At 40.3% G+C, this 22,431-nt stretch overlaps 1 protein-coding gene across 3 annotated transcripts; it reads left to right on the forward strand.

Moving 5' to 3' along the window:
* Positions 1 to 353: 353 nt before the first annotated feature.
* Positions 354 to 22,431, forward strand: LOC130296443 (protein spire homolog 1-like). 3 transcript variants are annotated; one of them, XM_056547965.1, is made up of 16 exons: positions 354 to 391; positions 2,168 to 2,199; positions 4,224 to 4,406; positions 5,149 to 5,274; positions 5,370 to 5,435; positions 5,616 to 5,780; positions 10,168 to 10,245; positions 10,429 to 10,555; positions 13,179 to 13,303; positions 13,426 to 13,582; positions 13,949 to 14,088; positions 18,003 to 18,125; positions 18,197 to 18,264; positions 18,592 to 18,619; positions 19,461 to 19,603; positions 21,444 to 22,431. In XM_056547965.1, the coding sequence occupies exons 1-16, from the start codon at positions 373 to 375 to the stop codon at positions 21,652 to 21,654; spliced, it is 1,791 nt and encodes a 596-aa protein (XP_056403940.1). In that variant the 5' UTR covers positions 354 to 372; the 3' UTR covers positions 21,655 to 22,431. The 3 variants fall into 3 exon arrangements, with proteins under 3 accessions (XP_056403940.1, XP_056403937.1, XP_056403938.1); XM_056547962.1 differs by lacking the exon at positions 354 to 391 and adding an exon at positions 599 to 1,316; XM_056547963.1 differs by lacking the exon at positions 354 to 391 and adding an exon at positions 599 to 1,316 and having other exon boundaries at positions 13,426 to 13,507; positions 21,444 to 22,429.

Below are 22,431 nucleotides of genomic sequence, written 5' to 3' on the forward strand. Positions count from 1 at the left end.
AAGATTTGCACAACCGTCCCCCACTGTGTTTTCCCTGTCTGTTTGGCGTATAGGGTGTATAAAAGGGATGCCAGTGTATACTGCGGGATACAGTCTGCAGGCCCATTGGGAGAGATTTATCAAAACCTGTCCAGAGGAAAAGTTGCTGAGTTGCCCATAGCAACCAATCAGATCGCTTCTTTCATTATTGAAACGGCCTCTGAAAAATGAAAGAAGCGATCTGATTGGTTGCTAGGGCAACTTAGCAACTTTTCCTCTGGACAGGTTTTGATAAATCTTTCCCATTGAGTCCAATAGGCAAAATGTAGTCAAATAGCATCATGGTTGTCCGGGTTTCCGTTTTCATACTTTTATTTTGTAGGACTGAGAAGCATGGTCCTACAAAATAAAGGTACGCCTTCGGAAAATGAACCAAACGTGTCACTATTTGGATAGGTTTCCACTTTAGTTTTTTTCTGGCAGTTTTTGGATATCTGCCACTGCAGTTTTTGATCAAAAGTCAGAAGTGGATGCATAACAGAGGAGAAGTATAAGTCCTTCCTTTATATGTCCTATTCCTTTTGAATACACTTCTGGCTTTGGCTCAAAAACTGCAGTGGCAGTTTTCCAAAAACTGCCCAAAAAAAAAAAAGCCAAGTGGAAACCTAGCCTTTCACTGTGTTCCACCCATTTACTCCAGTGGGTAAATCGGGGGGAGGTGTATTTAGCAATTTTTTGGGTATCTTTGCACCAAAGTTTTCATTTTGGCGAACGGCCTTCGATAACTTTGGCAAGAATAAAGTCAATTCCAGTCACAGCTTTTTTCTAATCAACTAAAAAAGAAACCAAGAGTTTTTTGCCACCAGTTTTTAAATACGGTAAAGCAGACTGCAGTTTTGCAGCAATTTGGCTCTGGCCCTGCGGCGTGCATGCAAGTGTAGACGAAGGGTTAATGCTGGGGGCTGATTGTGGAGATTGGAGTGGCCTGTGGTCTATAAAGGAAGAGGATGGGGGTCTGGTAAAAGCCTGATGTTCATATGATAGTCTAGTGCTGGTTGTGGATCATACATTGACTTATTATAAGGCGGGGGAGAAACTTTTGAGGGGGACTATGAATGAGTGGGGTCCCACAGGGCTTCACAGTAAAGTGAAGCTCCAGGACATATTACAGGAGACTAGACAGCCGGTCAGCGAGGAGCAGGCCTGGGCCTTGTGCTACCAATGCAGCTGTAAACTGAAGCAGATGATACTGGGGGATGGCTATTTCCCTGAGCTGAGGGGGACAGAGGACATCTACATCCACCAAGACGGGGCGGTGTCTTTTGTTGACTCGTCTGGTAAGTGGTCCTGCGCACGCTGGGAGTTGAAGTTTTGCCACAGCTAGAGCCCATATGGGATATTTATCAATACCTGTGCAGAGTAAAGGTTGCGCATAGCAACCAATCAGATTGCTGCTTTCACTTTTCAAAGGCCTTGTTAAAAATGAAAGAAGTGATCTGGTTGCTATGGGCAACTGCATCACTCTTCCTCTACACTGGTTTTGATGAATCTCCCCCCATGTTTTTGAAACTGCGTGCCTCCAGCTGTTTTAAAACTACAACTCCCAGCATGCCTGGACAGGCTTTGGCTGTCCAGGCATGCTGGAAGTTGTAGTTTTAAAACAGCTGGAGGCACATCGTCTGGGAAAACCCTGAGTTAGAAAGTCAATAGTTAAAAACCATGGCTCTAGGCTATAAATGCAGATTGTTCTAGTCTATTAGATGCGTCACAATGTGGCCTACATATCCACAAAGTCATAGATGGTTTCCTGGTTGTACTGTACTCCGCAACCATTGGATTTGGGTCTTTCAGGTTCTGGGGCCTGAGTGTGACTGCTACCTGCTATAGCAGTGTTTCCTAAACTGTGGTAGAACTAAAACTCCCATCATGCCCTAACAAGGTTGCTGCAAAACTTCTACATCTTTCGCACCAGCTGGAGACAGATTGGGTAAAGTTTGTCAGTATTTTGCAGTAAATTCTTCTGGATTCCAGACAGGGCTGTGAATTACATTGTCAAGTAAAAAGCGCCATCTAATGGTGACTGTATCAATAAACACTCTTAAAGTTTATACCCATAGAGTAAAATGGAACGATTGCCAGGAATCTTGTAACGTTTTGCCAACTGAATTCTGCATATTCTGGTTTCTAGATACCAAGTGCCGAAACGTGTCCGAGACAAGGGTGAGTTCTTGTTAATGAATGTATATACCAAGGACAGAATATCAGTAAATTAAACACTTGTAAATTATTTCTATAGAAAAATCTTAATCCTTCCAGTACTTATCAGCTGCTGTATACTACGGAGAAAGTTGAGTTGTCGTTTTCTGTCTGACCACAGTGCTCAGGGACTGTCCAGAGTAGGAGCAAATCCCCATAGCAAACCTCTCCTACTGTGGACAGAAGTGGCAGCAGAGAGCACTGTGGTCAGACTGAAAATAACTCAACTTCCTCTGTAGTATACAGAAGCTGATATGTACTGGAAGGATTAAGATTTTTTTTATATAGAAGTAATTTACAAATCTGTATAACTTTCTGGCACCAGTTAATTTGAGAAATTGTTTTCCACCGGAGTACCCATTTAAGATACTCAGATCAGTAGACAGCAACATGTATGATAGGGTTAGATACGGTGGCTTAGCTAACAGTATCACCCATGGTAGGATTAGATACATAGCTCAGTTGACTGTCACACCTGAGGAACAGAAGACTATTACAAGCATGGCTGAGACCTAATGGCTTAGCCATACTGTATTATAAAATTGGCTTAGATACAGTGGCTCCACACACAGTATTACAATAGTGCAGTGCTTTAGATTTAGTTCAGCAGACTGTATCCTATGGTATAGGAGTGTATATACAGCTCAGCAGACTGTATCCTATGGTATAGGAGTGTATATACAGCTCAGCAGACTGTATCCTATGGTATAGGAGTGTATATACAGCTCAGCAGACTGTATCCTATGGTATAGGAGTGTATATACAGCTCAGCAGACTGTATCCTATGGTATAGGAGTGTATATACAGCTCAGCAGACTGTATCCTATGGTATAGGAGTGTATATACAGCTCAGCAGACTGTATCCTATGGTATAGGATTGTATATACAGCTCAGCAGACTGTATCCTATGGTATAGGATTGTATATACAGCTCAGCAGACTGTATCCTATGGTATAGGATTGTATATACAGCTCAGCAGACTGTATCCTATGGTATAGGATTGTATATACAGCTCAGCAGACTGTATCCTATGGTATAGGATTGTATATACAGCTCAGCAGACTGTATCCTATGGTATAGGATTGTATATACAGCTCAGCAGACTGTATCCTATGGTATAGGATTGTATATACAGCTCAGCAGACTGTATCCTATGGTATAGGATTGTATATACAGCTCAGCAGACTGTATCCTATGGTATAGGATTGTATATACACAGCTCAGCAGACTTTATCCTGTGGTATAGGATTGTGTATATACAGCTCAGCAGACTGTATCCTATGGTATAGGATTGTATATACAGCTCAGCAGACTGTATCCTATGGTATAGGATTGTATACACAGCAGACTGTATCCTATGGTATAGGATTGTATACACAGATCAGCAGACTGTATCCTATGGTATAGGATTGTATATACAGCTCAGCAGACTGTATCCTATGGTATAGGATTGTATACACAGCAGACTGTATCCTATGGTATAGGATTGTATACACAGATCAGCAGACTGTATCCTATGGTATAGGATTGTATACACAGCAGACTGTATCCTATGGTATAGGATTGTATACACAGCAGACTGTATCCTATGGTATAGGATTGTATACACAGCAGACTGTATCCTATGGTATAGGATTGTGTATATACACAGCTCAGCAGACTGTATCCTATGGTATAGGATTGTGTATATACACAGCTCAGCAGACTGTATCCTATGGTATAGGATTGTATATATACTGCTAAGCAGACTGTATCCTATGGTATAGGATTGTATATACAGCTCAGCAGACTGCATAGGATTGTATATACAGCTCAGCAAACTGTCACACATGATAGGGTTAGATATGCAGCTCAGGAGACAGTATCACACATGGCTGGCTTGGATACGGCAGCTCAGCACTTTCACATATGATCACCTTAGATATAGCTGCTCAGATGGAGTAATCATGAGCTTGTACACCAGCTAATGCATCTCTTGTATATTGCAGGTCATAGAGCGTCTGGGGAAGGCTGTGTACTCTGCTCTGGATTGGGGTCTCAGCAGTGAGATTGAGCGAGTTCTCAGTGACCCTCTGAACAGCCTACTCTTCTATATGCTCGGCCTAAACGCAACCAGAAGCAGCCCCTTCGCAGAACGGGGGCAAGCAGTCACTCTGAATTACATCATTAAGGTACTGCATCGTCCACATGAGGATAATGGGGGTAATAGTAGTTGACGCCATTTAGGAACCACTAAGCTTCACATCCTTTCCTTGTCTGATCCTGTTATAGACTTCTGTAATCTCCCTGGACCCATTGGGACTGCATAGAGCCCTCTCTAGAAAGTGATTTCAATCAGTGATGAGCGGAATTGCCCATATTCGAATTCATGATACATCGCGAATATATATATATATATATATATATATATATGTATATATATGTATATATATGTATATGTGTGTGTATATATATATATATATATATATATATATATATATATATATATATATATATATATATATTAGAGAGAGAGAGGAAAATTCGTCTTTGCGAATTTCACGTATTCGCTATATTCGCATATTCGCGTATTTCGAAGAAGAAAACAGTGAGGGGGTGGGCAACTTTACCATTGGTTGCTAGGGATGTTGTTGTTAACCTCTGACAAGTGTATTTGCATCATTCTAATTGGCCCACAAGTGAAAAGAGGGAATATGCAAATATGTGCATATGCGTAAAAAAGTGAATATTCATAATTTCGAATATATAGCGAATATATTCGCAATATTTACGAATTTGCGACATTTGCGATAAAAATTCGAAATGCTAATATTCGCACCCAACACTAATTTCAATCAATGAAACCATAAATTTTCACTAGATATTCCCCAGCTGCATGCAAAACTAACCCTGTCACCTCTGGCCTTTCTATAGGAATGTGTTGAGAGGCTATTTGTACCATTGGAGGCATCCACTCACTACAGAACAGTCTGCCGCATGCAACACGCTGAATTTAAGGACATTTACAAGCTCCTGCGGACCATACAGATCTCCAAGCAGGTAGAACTTGTCTGACACTCTAAATGCTGAGGTCTACTCCGCTTTATCAGACTCCAGATTTACATCTTCATCTTATAATTCCCTACTTGTTGCAGAGCTTGAGGAGATTGGATTCTCATGAAGAACAAGTAGAGGGCATCATTGTGATATCTGATAACTGGGTAAGAGAAGAACTCGCACAGCTCTAGCTGTTGCAGAACATGATGGGAGTTGTAATTTTTGCAACAGCTAGAAAGCCACAGATTGCCAGGGCATGTTGGGAGTTGAAGTTGTGCAATAGTTGGCAAACACCAATCTAGAAGTTGTGGTGTAATTGTTTTATTTTGCGTACCTGTTCCTAGAGTACCCTGTGGAGAAATGTAATGAATGAGCTTCGTCATGGGGTCAGTCTCCGCAGCGTTGACCAACGCTCTTACAATGCATTGCCCATACACTACACGCTTACTCCATATGAACTTTTGATGGATGACATCCGGTCTAAAAGATACACGCTGCGGCCTGTGGAGGTGAGTAATGGCCAAGACCTACTTTTAGGTCAAACTTTCCAACATAGGCCAGTTTCTCACAAGCATGTTATGGGCACATTTCTGCGCAAATCTTGCCTGTCCATGAGCCTAAAGACCCACAGTCATTCCAGGACTTGGATTTTTTATGAAAGCACAGAAATGTACTAATGCTTTATAATAAAATTTAGCCTAAAAGTGTAATAAAGAAACTAACTAATGTTAGGCACAGATCTCTCCATATCAGCTAAACTGTTTGACTTCACATCACACTCTCTTAAAGCAGAGCCCTCACCCTCCCCTTCACTTCCTGTCTAAGGATAAGACAGTTTATGTGAAGAGGAGGTGCTTGTATCACTGCTCATTAGACTTTAAAGAGAATCTGACACCCTGTTCACCCACTCTAAACCCAATATACTGGGTTATAGTGCGGGTGAACAGTCTTACAAAGAGGAGTCACTTAAATCCATTTAGAATATGCAGAGTTTTGGCCTGTAATCTTCCTGCTGCATTGCTCTCTAGCGTGCAATAGAGGCAGGGAGCCATCTCACCCAGCTCTGCTGCCTCCTCCATATTCCAAATGTACAAAAAGGCAATTCAAATCAGTAATTCTAGATAATATATAATTGCATGTGCCCTATATTATGCAGCCCACTGTATACTTCAATACACTAAATATTGCACAAGATAGGGGTGGAGCCACTGATATACATTAAACAGTTACACAATATAAAACATCAAATGGAAGGGAGAATTTCCACTGGATAGAGAAATGAACGCCACTCCAGACAGATTCACAAATATATATCACAGGTATACTACAAGGTAGCTGTTCCCATATTGAAAATATCCCTGAGGCTGGAATTCCACTTTTTTTATTTTTGTTTTTCTGCCACATGGCGTTTTTTGGTCAAAAAACGCTGCGGCCAGATGTTAGCTGTAAATCAATGAGAAATCGCAAAATTCTCTTTCCACTTGTGGTTTTTTCAGTTTTGTGTTTTTTTTATTTTTTTTTATTTTTTTAATCCTTTTGGCGTTTTTCAGCTTCTTGTTGGTCTATGGGAGTAATAAAAAGCCATGTGGGTTTTATCTTTGGCGTTTTTGCAGGCATTTTTTAATTCTTTTGGACTTTAGCGATCCAAAAAAGTGATGGATACCTTTTTTAAGAATTTCGTAGGGTACCATTAAAAGATACAGTAGTGATGGAAAAAATTGTGTTTAATGAAATTTATTTTTTTTATAACAAATTTTTTATTTTTAAACAGGGATCAATTTGTGTGCGGGCAGGGCACTAAAAAATGTAGCCGACAATAATAAAAATGTAGCGTGTTTTTCAACTTTTTTTTTTTTTTGGTGGTACTACTACCAGTAGTAGTACCTGGACTAATTGACTGCCCTGGGTTCCGTTGCGATCCTTCTGTATAATCTATAGATGCGGCCGGCCGCTCTTCTATGGTCCCCTGCACTGCCGTATATATACACCTATTCATATTTCTCGCAGAGATGTGATTGGCCAGATGGTTCCAGCCAATCACAACTCTCTGTGGGAAATATGAATAGGTGTGTGTGTATATATACGTCAGTGCAGGGGACCATAGAATAGTGACCACCCGCATCTATACATTATACAGGAGGATCGCAACGGGTGTCAGGAGTGACATCCGCTGTGATCTTTCTTTAACTGCAGGTACTACTGCTCCCAACATGAAGCAGTGTTCTCAATTATGGGAGTAGTAGTACCTGCAGTTAAGGAAAGATCACAGCAAGTGTCACTCCTGATGATCGCTGTGATCATCCTTTCTATTGCAGAGATGTGGAGCGGCTCTATACAGCGCTCTCACTACTCCGGCCAGGTATGTGAATAGAACATCGCTCATTCATATTTCCAGATGAGGGTGGTGATTAGCTGCAACCATCCGGCCAATCATCACTCTGGGTGGAAAATATGAATGAGTGATGTTCAATTCACATCACTGTCCAGAGTACAGAGCAGAGATGCGAGCACTCTATAGAGCCGCTCCGCATCTCTGCTATATTATGGACAATCGTGTCATGATTGACACCCGAGGCGATATGTCCATTAGTACAGATACTACTACTCCCATCATGGAAGTCTGCTCCATGCTGGGAGTAGTAGTACTACTTAAAAAATAAAAATAAAATAGAGAAAAAAAAGTGAAGCACTTTAATAAAAATTAAAAAAAGGTTTTTTTTTTTTGTTTTTTTTTTATTGGTACCCAACACATTTTGAAGAGAAAAACGCCAAAGGGGCCAAAAAATGGAATTTCAACTCAAGTGCAAACACACCAGGAAAAAAACGTCAGATGCAGGAAATTGCTCTGGTGTTTTTTGCTGTGAAAAATTTAAGATAAATCCTAGCCTAAGAGAAACTCTCACTAATTGTAAGGCGCAAGATTTGGAGAACCTATACATACCACTAAACTTAAATACAGTACACTGTGGATAGCTGGAGTGACGCCACCCCAACGCAATTTCCGGGATGTCCTTCGTCCTGGGCGTCTCCAGGACTAAGGACATCCCAAAACGGCTACCTTGTAGTAAACCTATGATATATATTTGTGATGTCGATCAGTCTGGAGGAGTGGCACTCATTTCTCTATCCAGCGGAGATTCTCCCTTCCACTTGATGTTTTATATTGTGTAACTATGTTGTGTTAATGTATATCAATAAAATATATATTTTTAGGTAAGTGACTCTGCCCCTTTCTTGTGCAACATTGCCTCCATATTGTCAGGCTTACCCCCTTAATAAATGTTAATGAATGCTACAGGTGAGCACTGTGTTCACATGCTGCCTACATTAGCATAATAATGGAGGAGGTGGGGCAGAAAGAATATGGAGGAGGCAGGGAAGCAATGTGAGCAGTCTCCCTGCCTCCAATGCGCACTGTGCCAGAACTCTGCATATACTGAATGGATTTAATTGATCTCTTTGCAAAGCTGTTCTCCTGCTCTATAACACAGTATATTGGGTTTAGTGCTGGTGAACAATGTCAGATTCTCTAAGGCAGCAAGAAGCTTTTCTCAGATAAGGCAGGAGTGGACCTGTTCTGATAGAAATTACTGTGCCTCAAAATGAGCAGGACAATGAACTCCCCTCTTTACATCCCTGGGCTGGATGTGAGCAGACAGGAGGGGAGGAAGGAGCAGGGACAGGAGCGCTCTGGGTAGACAAATGTTTCTACACTGCACTGCCCTTAAAGTATGAACTTACTCCATAGGAGCTCCTGATGAATGATATCTGGACTAAGATATATCCTGCAGCCTGTGCTAGTGATACTTTACTAATCTTAAGTAACCTTACACTCTAGTCACATCCAAAGCTGCTTTCAGAAATCTTACGCTCTTGCATTTCTTTCTACATCACAATGTTTGTATAACAGACATTTTTAAAATACAAAGTATAGGAGAGGCTCTAAATCGCCTAGCTCCCAAAGGCCCGAGCAGCCCAAATGGCACCTGATACCCACGGTGTCAATTGAAAATAAATAATGGAAATAGATATTGAAGCTCAGAGTCTTGAATATTTGGTTAAAAACATTTATTAATTTAAAAATAAATAAATAAATATATATGTATGTGTATGTGTGTGTGTATATATATATATGTATATATGTGTGTGTATATATATGTATGTATATATTTTATATTATAGTGCCAATCTCACAGGGCCCTTGTGAGTTAGAATAATAATTACCTTGATTTTATTGTATAATTACTAACTCACAAGGGCCCTGTGAGATTGGCATACACTATGGGGGACATGTATCATTATTTGTGTATGGTAGAAGCAGTTTACCCCTTTTCCCGAATTCTAAATTATGAGCAGAAGCGCTAAATTTATCAATCAAGCGCAATGAGCTTCATACATTGCGAGTAAATATAGTGATCTCCTCAATCCACTCTTTGGAAAATAGAATCGATGATTTAGAGCATCTTGCTACGTTAAGTCCAAGATGGCTTATATTTGTGCAAAAAAACAGCTCTTGCGGCCCAATTTTTGGTGTAAAGGAAAAGTACGCAGTTAATCTATGCGTACTATAGATGTCACTCAAAGATCCCCCGATTCAGCCACATCTGGAGGACATGCTCTACCAAAACGTGCGCAAAAAAATGCGCAAAAAAAGAGCTTGTGCCAAATTTTACACAACAGGGGTAAAATCTTTGATACATGTCCCCCTATATGTATATATATGTGTGTGTGTGTATATATTTTATGTGAATTATTTTAACCAGATATGCAAGACCCTGAGCATCAATATCTATTTCCAGACCTTTATAAAAACTGAACGACTTTCATATGCTGTGCTGGATGTGACAGTAGTATTATGTGAAAAAATACTCTGACTTTATGCCTTTTTGATTCCAGGAATGTGATCAGAAAAAGCCCAGCAGAAGTGAAGACAACGTAATTTTGGACCTGATTCGGACACATACACTGAAACCGGTACTTGTAGCATTCCCTAGGCCTGGGTTCAATGATGGGGTAATGTTTCTCCTGGAGAGTGCCAAGGGGCAAGTGAAAATTTTCTGGCTATTCATGAACTGCTGGGAATTGTGTAATTTGCAAGGAATATTCTACAAGGCTGCGCAGAAAGTAGAACTACACTTATTTGCTTATTTCTTCAAGGCATCAGAGAGAAAGCTAAAGGAACGATCCCAGGAAGAGCCGAGCCTGCATGACCTGTTGATGTCCGAGATCAAATCTTCCAAGAATCTCAGATCAACCTTGGATGTACACAGAAATGCAGTGCAAGGTGATGTGGTTTTCCCTTCCTCTCAGAAACAACACTTCTCTACTGTGTGGTTGTGTCCCATGTTGCAGTTCATTATAAGAGCTGATACCACCACCATCACTGCTCTGCTCCATTTGCTCAGAGGGCAGAGCGGGGACATGGGCCATACCCGGGCTGTCATTCACTCCTATTAGGCATGGGAATAGCATGAGAACGGTGTCAACATGAAGATGCCGCATGTCCCTGGGACGATTAATGGGGCATTACCCAACATGGGACAACAGGACATAGTAAGAATGCAGATTTTACACTATAACATGTAGCAACCAGTTATATATGGTAAAATCTGATGACAGGTTACCTTTTAGGCAGTAAAAGGGTATATTCATCATTACAGACCTTTAAAAGCGCACACTTTCATGAAACTGAAAGTTATGATTACAAGACATGTCTAAGTGAATTATACAATTCGAGGACTAACAACTTATTGGTTCGAATAAAGATAATATCGATATATTTTCTTTGTTTTCAATGTGTTTTTTCTTTTGATTTCCTTACTGTTAAAATGAAAAATAGTTTATAAAATATTAAAATAAAGTTATATAAAAAAAAGCGAACAAAGTGGTGATGTAACACCATGATATTCAGTGGCCCACAGGTAATGTCTTCAGTTGTTTTGTTCTTCAGCTGGTCCGGAACGCCATGACTTCTTCCAATTATCTTTACACAAAGACACTGGCTAGATAATTTATATTTGTTAAACTGAATAGATTGTTACCCCAAAATAAACTTTCTACTGTGCCCCTGTATGACATACACTCCAGTTCGCACTAGATGCCGCTCTGACCTTGGCGAGCCAAGCACAAAGAAAGGAATGCAGGTAATGTGACTGCATAATCGTACTGACTGCTAAATTGAGCATAGGGGATAGGGGATAAGAGGTTAGATCCGGCTGCTGCCGGAACATGGAAGCATTCAGCTTCCGCGTTAGTGACGTCACGCCATGCCCTCTCCATTAATGTCTAGTACATAGCCTTCATGCTTCCTCCTATAGACATGAGTGGGCATTGCCAGTCATCGGGCACGGAGTGGAGTTTGCTCCATGCACTGAATTACAGGGGTGCCTCAGCGGAAATCACGGTGATCCCCAGTGCCGGGACTCCACAGTCTAACATCTTATCACTTATCCTTTGGAAGGCGTATAAGATGTTTTCAGCAGAGTACCCCTTTTTAAAGGTTTACTCCGCTCCCCAGTGTCTGAAACATTGAGTTCCGAACACTGTGTGTGCTTCCGTGTTCACGCCAGCCCCCTCGTGACGTCTCACTCCGTCATGTGACATCACGTCCCTCCCCCTCAATAAAGGTCTATGGGAAGGGGGCGCGATGGCTGTCACGCCCCCCCTCCCATAGACTTGCATTGAGGGGAGGGACTGGACGTCACATGACTGGGCGTGACGTCACGAGGGGGGCAGGCGTGAACACGGAAGCCCACACAGCGTTTGGAACTCGATGTTCCGGACGCTTGGTAGTGGAGTAACCCTTTTAAGGACATGGTTTACAATTGAGAACTGGTTTAGGGATCTTGTAGCACTGCAAGAAGTTAATGTTTTTGCTTTATATAGTGCAACATTGGCTATTAGAGAATGATGTAGAGGTTCTTGTGTATACCTTGTGCTTACCTGTTTAACTTCTGTGCCAGTGAGTGGGTTGAGGTAGAACTACTACATATCCTGATCCCATCCCCAGGTAGAGTAGCAGCATACACGCATATCTATGATGACAGGGGCCTGAGAAGCCAGAGGAGACCTAATAGGTGATGTCATCCTGTAGTTCACAGGGAGTCTGCTGACCCAGGACAGACCACTTCATCTGAAACATTAGAGATTCCAGCCCCTAAAATGTATCCCCTATCCACAGGATAGAATAATTGTCTGATCATGGGGGTGGGAAACTACCTCTGGGACCCCCTGCAATCTCCTCAACAGGACCCTGACTCTCCCAGCTTCATGGAGCAGTGGGCCAGTATGTGCTCCACGAATTGCCTATTGGAGAGCATGAAGGAGTGGTGCTGAGTTGGAGTATCTCTGGCACTCCCCCAGACAATGAATGGAGCATGTGCTGACCCACTGCTCCATGCAGAGGGGAGAGTCAGGGCCCCCATTCTGAGGTCTGACCGCCACCTTTCCACACCCATTTATACCCCATCTTGTGGATAGGGGATACATTTTAGAGGCTGGAATACCCCTTTAACACATTTTTCTGTAGGTCAGGCAGGTGATCACATTAACCCAGTTACAGTAAAGAAATGCATGGATGCAACTGTGTTGACGGTGAGTGGTGAAGCATTCCATGTTTTTGTTTGTGCATTTTATGGGCAAAAAACCCCAATATGTTCTGGTTAAATCCGACCCTATTCATCATTGTGCAAGCAAATGTAATGCATGACAAAACCCATGGCCATTAGTTTCTGAGGGGGATGTGAAAAACACCCCTCCCCAACTTAATAAAGCAGCCTTTTTATGTTCTTGCCTTGTCTCTGGTTATTAATAAACTGGTGATTTTAAATGTGCATACAATATTTTTGTTGTTTTAAATAGTCATATTTAAAATTTTATGCGTAATTTTATTTTTTTTTCCTTTTTAGATGAAGAATTTAAAATTTCCAGCAGCTTGTGTTCAGTGCAGCGTGAATATTCTTCTTACAGTTGCCGGACGGGGAATAAGTGGAGTATGCTTCCAGTCGCTGATCCGCTGGACAATGGAATTTATGTAATTGATATTTTTTTTTTTTTTCAGAAGTATGTAAGAATATAGTAGGTTTAGTAGGTGGCCATTATTTGACTTAAAATTTTTTGGGGCAATCACTGGTTTATGGTTTTTGTCTTTTACAGGGCAGAATCAGCTGGCACCCTGAATTCAGCTCTGACTCCTCACCTGAACACAAGTTTTTTGACCTAACATCAAGCAGCACTGGTAATGGAAGATTTTTAGAATGCCTACATTCACAAGACTCAACCATTAAATCACCACTTTATTTAGTACTTGAGGGTAGGATTCCCCACCACCACCAATTAGACATTTTTGGCTTATTCCTTGTCTAGTTTGAACATCTTGACTAGAGATGAGTGAAGTTACAGTGATTTGATTCATCAAGAACCTCGCGGCTCGGCGTTTGCTGTCTTTAGTCTGCGTAAATGAGTTCAGCTTTCAGGTGCTCCGGTTGGGCTGGAAAAGGTGGATACAGTCCTAGGAGAGAGTCTCCAGCCCACCGGAGCACCTGAAAGCTGAACTCATTTATGCAGGATAAAGTCAGCAACTGCCGAGCTGAGAAGTTCGTGACTAATTGAATTACTGTAACTTCACTCATCTCTAATCTTGACCTATTTCTCAATCGTCCACGGTCTTTTGTTCTAGATTTGTCCTTTTTCCCTGTTCTGACGTCCTCCCAAGTGGACCTAAGAATGAACAGTATGTCAAGTTGTGAGCAGACATCGTACACCCACAAGAGGTCAAACTCCTATGAGAGCTCCTACCAACGCAGCAGCTATAGGCAGGTGGGTGTTTTTTTTTTATTATTTTAAATTATTTATTTTTTTACATAGTTCATAAGGTTGAAAAAAGACCAGAGCTTCTCCCATAAAAGATTTTCTTTATTACAACATCAAAGGTATAAAGGGTGGTGATGGCACTTTCAACGTGTTTCCAGCTCGTACCGAGCTCTTTATCAAGATGTGCATATAGATACATAGCCAGGACACATTATATAGAGGCATACTAATGAGTGGACAAGCTGTGGATTTGCCTGGGAACTTGGTACACCCAGGCCTTGGCTTCATTTAAGGGAGTCCCAAAATGGCGATTCCGGGACTTCCTGTGTTGCATTACATTATAAAATTACATAGAGTTCCAATATGATTAAAAGTGAAAACCAGTCAATGACCTGGTTAATGATAAATTAATAAAAAATACAAATACAACAGTTCTTAAATACATATAAAATCATAAACTAAAGAAAAGAGATTCCACTAAAAGTTGAAGGCAAAAAATAAATAAAAAATTGAAGACCGCTGTTCCACGATCTCTTCATATCATTCATTGATTCACTCAGTAGTAGTGCTATTCTTAGTAATAGAATGACAATGTAACAGTGTCAGTACGCTGTGCTGTGTATATGTTGCAGTGATATTGGTTGTAGAAGACAAAGTACCAGCTGACAGTGGAAAACCTTTTGTCCTTAGATAGTGATTACACATCTCTTCATTGCATGACACTGCTCTAAAATAAGAGGGGACCTTAAAGGGTACCTCATCAAAAAACTTTTGATATATTATAGATTAATGTATGCAGAATAACTTTACAATTGCATGTTATTAAAAAATATGCTTCTTTCTTTTTAATTTTCCAGTTTGAAGAAATGACCACTAGGGGTCTCCCTACCAGTCCTGGCAGCAAGCATTTCAGACTCATGCTGGAGTCCTAAACACTACGAGCTGCCAGTCTGCTTTGTTCACAAAGGAGAACACTCGGAGCTGCCAGCCTGCTTTGTTCACAGCCTGTTTGGCTGTGAACAAAGCAGGCTGACAGCTCTGAGTGTTTAGGACTCCAGCATGAGTCAGAATGCTTGCTGACAGGACTGATCGGGAAAAATACAATAGAAAGAAGCATATTTTTCATTAACATGCTATTGGAAAGTTATTCAACATTCATTAATCTAAAATATATCAAAAGTTTATTTGATGAGAGGTACCCTTTAATGTAATGCTGAAACAAGGATCACGGCTTCCCGTGCATTGAGTAAACTTGAGTGCACCCCGCTATTCATGCTATGTTTGCGCTTCCAATTAATGTTGTTTGACAGTCCAAGAAAACCGTTCAAGATGCGTTATTCACGTATTGTTTGCGCATCCAATTTATGCTGTTTGACCATCCGACAATGATGGAGGGAATTGTTTGGTTGTATAAAGTAGTAGATATTCAATTTTTTTTTTTTTTTTATTTTTCCAGAGTATTTTTCCCGAGTTTCCCACAAGTTTGTGCACTATTATCAAACTATACAGGGGCAAAAGAAAAATGTGCATTTTATCCTTTTTTAACAAGAATGTGCTGTTGGTTGTTGTTGTTGCTGTTGTTGTATGCTTATGGAGAAATATACATTACATCCATTTATAGTTTTTTTGCAGACATGTACTATTTTTGCAGTATGCTTTGGGTTGTATTCATTAAATTGTTCCATTTCCATTCTGCTATTATATGGGCGCAGGTATGTCGGTCTTGACCAGGGCGATATGAGGACTAGTTGAAAGGCGGGGGGAGAAGAAGTAATTGTTGAAAAAGATTTCTTCAATTACTGAATGATTTCCATGATCTCGTTAAGGCCTTCTGGGGTCAGCGTTCCCATTTTGTAAATCCAGAAGACCTCTCTTCTGTAAAAGTTCAAATCTGTTGGTAACTGTGCTAGGTATATGATCGATTGGAGTTACTTTGAAGGGTTGCATATTATCCACTTGTTTAGTGGTGCAATGCCTCGAACCCACGCAAGAGAAAGGGATTTTTCTAATATTTTGACGATGCTTGTTGATTCTGCATCTAAGAGCCTGGACAGTTCTCCCTATGTACGGTTTACCGCAGCAACAGTCAAGGAGATGTATCACATAAGGTGTATCACAGGTTAGGTGGTATTTAATGGCAGTAGTATTACCATTACTTTGTGATGTAATGAAGGTAGTTCCATGGCATATTTGGCTGCAACAGAGGCAACAGAGGCAACAGGGCTTGCCACATCTAAAGCTCCCTTTTGTTAAAGTGATGCCGTTTTTTTTTCTCATGCAGTTTTAACTGGCTAGGCGCTAACAGGTTTTTAAGAGTAGGAGCTCTTCTAAATATGACCAAAGGTGCTGCTGGCATTGCATATTTTAGGAATGGATCAATTTTTAAGATGTGCCAGTTGTTTCTCAGGACACTTTTGATGGTTTTTAGCAGATTTATTAAATACTGTAATAAAATTACACTGGTCTGAGATGATTTGTTTGAGGATTTCTTTTAAGTGACCAGACAATCTGCTTGCGAGTGACTTTTTTTTTTTTTTTTTACCTTTTTTTATATGCATGTGCTACCAATGTTGCGGGATATCCCTTAGCATAAATTTTCAATTTTTTTTTTGTTGCTTGTTGTTTAAATGTAGAGTCTTCCGTGCAATTCTTATTATTTTTTAGTTGGCTGTATGGAATATTTTTTATCCATTTGTCATAATGTCCACACATAAGTTTGTATCGATCGTGGAACAGCGGTCCTCAAATTTTTTATTTATTTATTTTTGCCTTCCTTTTAGTGGAATCTTTTTTTTTTTTTTTTTTTTTTTTTTCTATTTCATATGTATTTAAGAACTGTATTTGTATTTTTTTATTAATCATTAACCAGGTTAATGACTGGTTTTCCCTTTTAATCATATTGGAATTCTTTATGTAATTTTAGAATGTTATGTAACACAGGAAGTCCCGGAATCATCATTTTGGGACTCCCTTAAGTGAAGCTAAGGGTTCGGTGAGCCAATTTCCCGGGCAAATCTCAGCTTGTCCACTCATTAGTATGCCTCTCTATAATGTGTCCTGGCTATGTATCTGTATGCACATCTTGATAAAGAGCTCAGTATGAGCTAGAAACTCGTTGAAAGTGCAATCACCACCCTTTTATACCTTTTTTAGATGTTGAAATTAAGAACCTTTTATGGGAGAAGCACCACGTTTGGAGAATTTTTTTTTTTTCTTTAACTACTATAATACACTTTCATTTTTTACCTTTTTGCTATTTATATAGTTGAACATTTTGGGGTTAGTTTTTTATTCTTTGTCAATGAGTCTTTCTGTCTCTATATTGTTGTGGCTTTTTATCTATTTTTATTTTATTTTTTTACATATATTAAATTTTTCTCTATAGCGTTTTAACGCTGCTTCACTGTTGTCCTGTTTTAGTTCAAATGCTTTTATTTTTGTCATTTATTTCCCCCTTAATGTTTTTATTCATACATATTGGTTTTCTTTTATTTCTGGCCTTTTTATTCCCATAAGGTATATACATCTAACAGTGAGATTTTAAGATATTTTTAAGTCTCCCATTTAGTGTCAGTATTCATGTTTTTGAGGACATTATCCCATTTTATATTAAGGGCTTCTGAGTTGATCAACTTTGCCTTCCTAATGTTGGATAAAGAATTGATGCTATGTCACAAATGTCCCCAGTGATGGTGACCTGTAGCTCACAACTCCATTAAGCTGCAGCACTCCTACAGGCAAATCAAAGTATTACACAAATTTCCAGTCAACAGGCTGCCCATGTGATCCATGGAAATGTTGGGTCCTCTGCCACTACAATAGATAGCTTTAGCACAAATTTGAGACAATTGTGTTTTTTTTTCTTTCCAAAATTGAATGATTTTAAACACTACCAATAGACTCAAGTTTGTGTATTCTAGAGTCGGTATACTCCAAGGATTTGCCTACCCCTCACCATCTCGGAGTTGATCCCTAAACGAAGAGAAATTGTGAAAACTGAGATGCTTGCACAAGCGTTAAGTAAAGATTTCCCTGGGCACAAGGTAGGTTCTCTAAAATGGATGGGATTATGGCCAGCTCTGTGGAAGTTCAATGAATTTTACTTGTGTTCCAGGCTTGTTCAAGCTGCTACCGGAAAAGACTCTTCTTCACCTGGCTGTTCTCATGCAAATTATGTGACAGGTACAAAAATGTCAGTGGAATGAATTAAGGGGCAATTGGTTATTTCAGATCTGTATTCGGCAAGATTGGCAACCAATGTTAGATGGGTACCTACTTATTTCTATAAAGACTAGTACCAACGTTCTTGCCCACTAGAAGAGCCATAATGGGGGAGGGGTTGAATGGAGGTGCTTCATACTACTATGCTGGAGTTATGGGAAAAGCTGGATTCCATAGCACCTATGGGACTGCTTAAGCTCCAACATCAAAGGGTGAAAAAAAAAAATTATGTAGATCTCATGTGTAAATCAAGTTGCAGTGTAAATTATTATTTTTATTTTTTTTCAGGACTATTTGCCCCGATTGTAATGTTGAGGTAAGATGATATAAAATTTTATCTACCTAAGGGTTGAGGGCCCACTGATTTTAGGGATCCCAGGAGTCTTTCCCCTGCAAGCAATGGTTTTCCAAAACTGCGCCACACCTGTCCACGTGTGGGGTGTGTGGCATTGCAGCGCAGCCCCATTGTCTTCAATGGATACATGCTGCAATACTTCACACAACCATAGACAGGCATGGTGCTGTTTCTGGAAGAAGGCAGCTGTGCCCTAGACAACCCAAACTAATTTCTGGGATAGGGCAATAACTTCTGTGTGTAAACGTGGCACTTACATTGTTCAGGGATTTAATTCTTATTTAGAGTACCTGTCATTAAACCATATTTTCTAAACTAACGCAGATTATATTCCCTATCTACTCCTACCCCTCCTGCACATTGTGTGATCTCCCGGCAGGAGAAAGTGGGCGTTCCCAGTGGGTATAACATCACTGAAGCTTGTGAGAGCTGTTCCTCCCCATGCCCTGCATGCTCTTCCTGATTTTGGTCTCCTGCAAGACTGAGAAGACCAAACTGATTTGTGGCAGGGAACAGAGTCACCTAGTGGTCATTCTTTCAATCACATTAAAAACCTATGAAGGTTGAGTATTTTAACTGCAAATAAATAGCAAAGTGTCTTTATAATTACACAAGGAACCATATATTGAACGTTTAGTTTGGTGACAGGTACTCTTTAAGCAGAGTTTTCAGTTTATATTTTATTAATCTGACAGACATTGTTCCAAACAGTGGACAATTTAAACCTGCCACTTGCAGTGGCAAATACCATGCTTTTTTTGGGGGGTGTACTGTTCTAGTAACTGTGTGCTCTTCTGTGCAGATGTTGATGCCTTTCAAACAATGCATGCATCTGCCAGTCAGCTTCTTTAAAGTTCTAGTGTTGTCTGGAGGCAATGATCCTTTCTCCCAAGCACAGAAAAAACAGATGTTGTATCGGGAGGTCATGCACTGGGATTGCTCCAGGTAAGTCCTAATGCATTTTTTACACATCACATTGGAATTCATGGAGATTGCAAGATGTTCCCAACTGTTCAGCCTTATATATCAAGGTGTGGTATACTCTGCTGAAAATCTTACAAGGTCCCCTTTCTGTTGTGGCCTAGCACAGCTGAACCAGTTGCTTCAAGGAGTTCAGCTCAGGTGGCTGTACTCTTCCTAAAGTGCATGACAGCCCTAAAAGGTCTAGAGCAATGTTTCCTAACCAAGGTGCCTCCAGCTGTTCCATAACAACTCAGAGAATTGTTCAAATGTACATGTATTGTTTATGCAGCCAATGTTAAGAGAAACAGGAACACGTTTAGTTCTGTCAAATAGTTTAGCTCCACCCCTATCTCCAGGATAGGGAGTGCAAACCCAGATTCTAGTCAGTCTTGTTAGCCCTGGTTCAGCCGGAAGCCCAGCTCCTCATCTCTGCTATTCTGAGGTCTGAGCCACAGGTGTAGCACAGGTCATGCACACCTTTACCTAGAGAGGACACAACATCCCCACAAAATATCAAGAAAAGCTTCCTGCTTAGAAAGCCCTGCTACAAGGGTGGAGGCATTCGAGAGAAAATATTTGAGCCCAATTGCAGTGAAGAACTAGGTGTGTTATCCTAAAGACCTGATAAATGATAAACTTGCCCTCTAATCTCCATTGGGATATCATGCGGCTGTGTACAGGGGTCAAGTCCTGGGAAAAAGTGTTTGGAACTCGCCCAATGTGTCCCTTTAAGGGCCGATCCTGCTGATGGGAACAGTGTTCCTGCTGTGGACAAAGGGCAGGAACTACATTCCCATGCATGCAGAACTGCCCTGATTGTGTATCATATTGCCCTTAAAATGAAAGGGATTATTCAGTGAATTTTTTTTTTTTTTACTTGTGCCATAAAGTTACAGTTTTGTAAATTACTTCTATTAAAAAAATTAAGCCTTCCAGTACTTGAATCTCCTTTGTCTGACCACAGTGCTCTCTGCTGACACCTCTGTCCAGGTCAGGAACTGTCCAGAGCAGTAGAGGTTTGCTATGGGGATTTGCTTCGACTCTGGACAGTTCCTAAAATGGACAGAGGTGTCAGCAAAGAGCATTGTGGAAAGACAAAAAGGAAATTCCTCTGTAGCATACAACAGCTAAGTACTGGAAGGGTTAAGATTTTTTAATAGTAGTAATTTACAAATCTGTGAACTTTCTAGCCCCAGTTGATTTAGAAAAAAAAAGTTTTCCAGCAAAGTACCCCTTTTAAGCTACATGCCCAGGCTTGGTTAAAAAAAACCTTGTACATGACTCCCTCGCTTCCCACTGGGCTCCTGTATCAGTGGCCGCTGACACTTCCCTTTTTGGAGCTTGCAGTGCTGCGCTGCCAATCACTGTCCACAGCAGTGTCCCGCCTCAGTCATAGACTGGTAAAGCAACACTGAGCTACATCATCTGCAGACTCTATGCTCTGCAACTCCAAGAAGGGAAGTATCAGCAGCCACAAAGGGGACCACCTGATACCGGGGAGCAAGGAAGGTGTGTAATTTTATTATGCAGCCTGGGCACATAGTAAGAAGAAAAAAAATTAAAAATTAAAATAAATCGCAGGATAACTTATTTTTTAATAAAAATAAATAAATAAATTAAATAAATAAATTCATATAGAAACAAGAATTTAACCCTACTAGAAATTAATTGTGGTAAAGGTCTTCTGCCCTAAAGGCTTTTGTATAGAAAGTACTCAACCCTGCTATTATATAAATTCCCTTCATTACGCTTGCCAAAAAGTCTACTTTCAAAAATAACACTTTCTTTTATGGTCCAAGTCACAATCTTGTTTGTTCTTTAGTGTCCCCCTGATCTTTGACCCCAAAGACGAAGCGGAAGACCATTCCTTTCGCAAAAGGCTCACTCACAACTGGACTTCCATGGACATTTGTATAAAATGTGAGGAATTTATCTTGGATGTTCTAGAGAAAAGCCACCAAAGGGAATTCCCAGACAGCTTCTGGAAGTCTCGAAGCATCTCCGAATCTTCTGCCATCCTGTTAAGACATTAACAAAAACAGTCAAGAATTGGGGCCTTCACTTCAAGTGTAGATTTGTTCCAGAGTAACCTTGTTTTATGAACTCTACTGACCTTAATCAACTCAAAAGATGAAGGTGACCTGACCACAAGGGTCTTTTTAAAGAACTTTGTAGCTTTATTTGTCACGTTCTGATGAGGTCCATCTGAATAAAATTTTGACATTTTTACTTCAAGATAGTCAGAAAACCCCAAAACTTTTTTTTTTTCTTCTTTGACATTCCCTACACCCTGGTGGGTTGAAGGGTCCATAATTCCAAAATGTAAATTATTTATTTATTTATAGCCTAAAGGTCCATAATGGCTACTTACTGACAACACATGAGGGTGGGGTGGGGGTAATAACCTGGTGATGGGGCGGATAACGTCAGCAATATATTCACAATATTTAGGAAATGATAATAATAATTTGTCTAATATAATATAAACGCAAATTCATTGTTTTTTTTTTTGCACTTAAAGTCTGGTTCTAATGTGTGAATCGCTGGACACAACACCTGCATGAGGGGGGGGGGGGGGGTGCAATGGCAATTGGAAGGATTTTGGATGTAACTTTTTTCCCTCTTTTTTTCACTTTTTGTTTTATGGCTGTTTTCGAAGTATTTCTACTGCTTTTATTCTGACCTTTATGGTAAATGCTTGAGTAAGAATGTATATTCTGTTAACTGCAATCTGGGAAAATAAAGCGTATGATGAAGAATATGACGGTCAATGTGTGGAGTTGGTACCATGTCAAGGTAAATAAAAATTG

This window comes from Hyla sarda, chromosome 12 (assembly GCF_029499605.1).
Source record: "Hyla sarda isolate aHylSar1 chromosome 12, aHylSar1.hap1, whole genome shotgun sequence".
Lineage (NCBI taxonomy): Eukaryota > Metazoa > Chordata > Amphibia > Anura > Hylidae > Hyla > Hyla sarda.

Coding starts and splice junctions, on each gene's coding strand:
- LOC130296443 (XM_056547962.1), top strand. CDS start 1,091: ATGAATGAGTGGGGTCCCACAGGGCTTCACAGTAAAGTGAAGCTCCAG. Junction 13,304..13,425: donor CGCTGGACAATGGAATTTAT/GTAATTGATATT, acceptor TGTCTTTTACAG/GGCAGAATCAGCTGGCACCC. Junction 18,265..18,591: donor TCATGCAAATTATGTGACAG/GTACAAAAATGT, acceptor ATTTTTTTTCAG/GACTATTTGCCCCGATTGTA.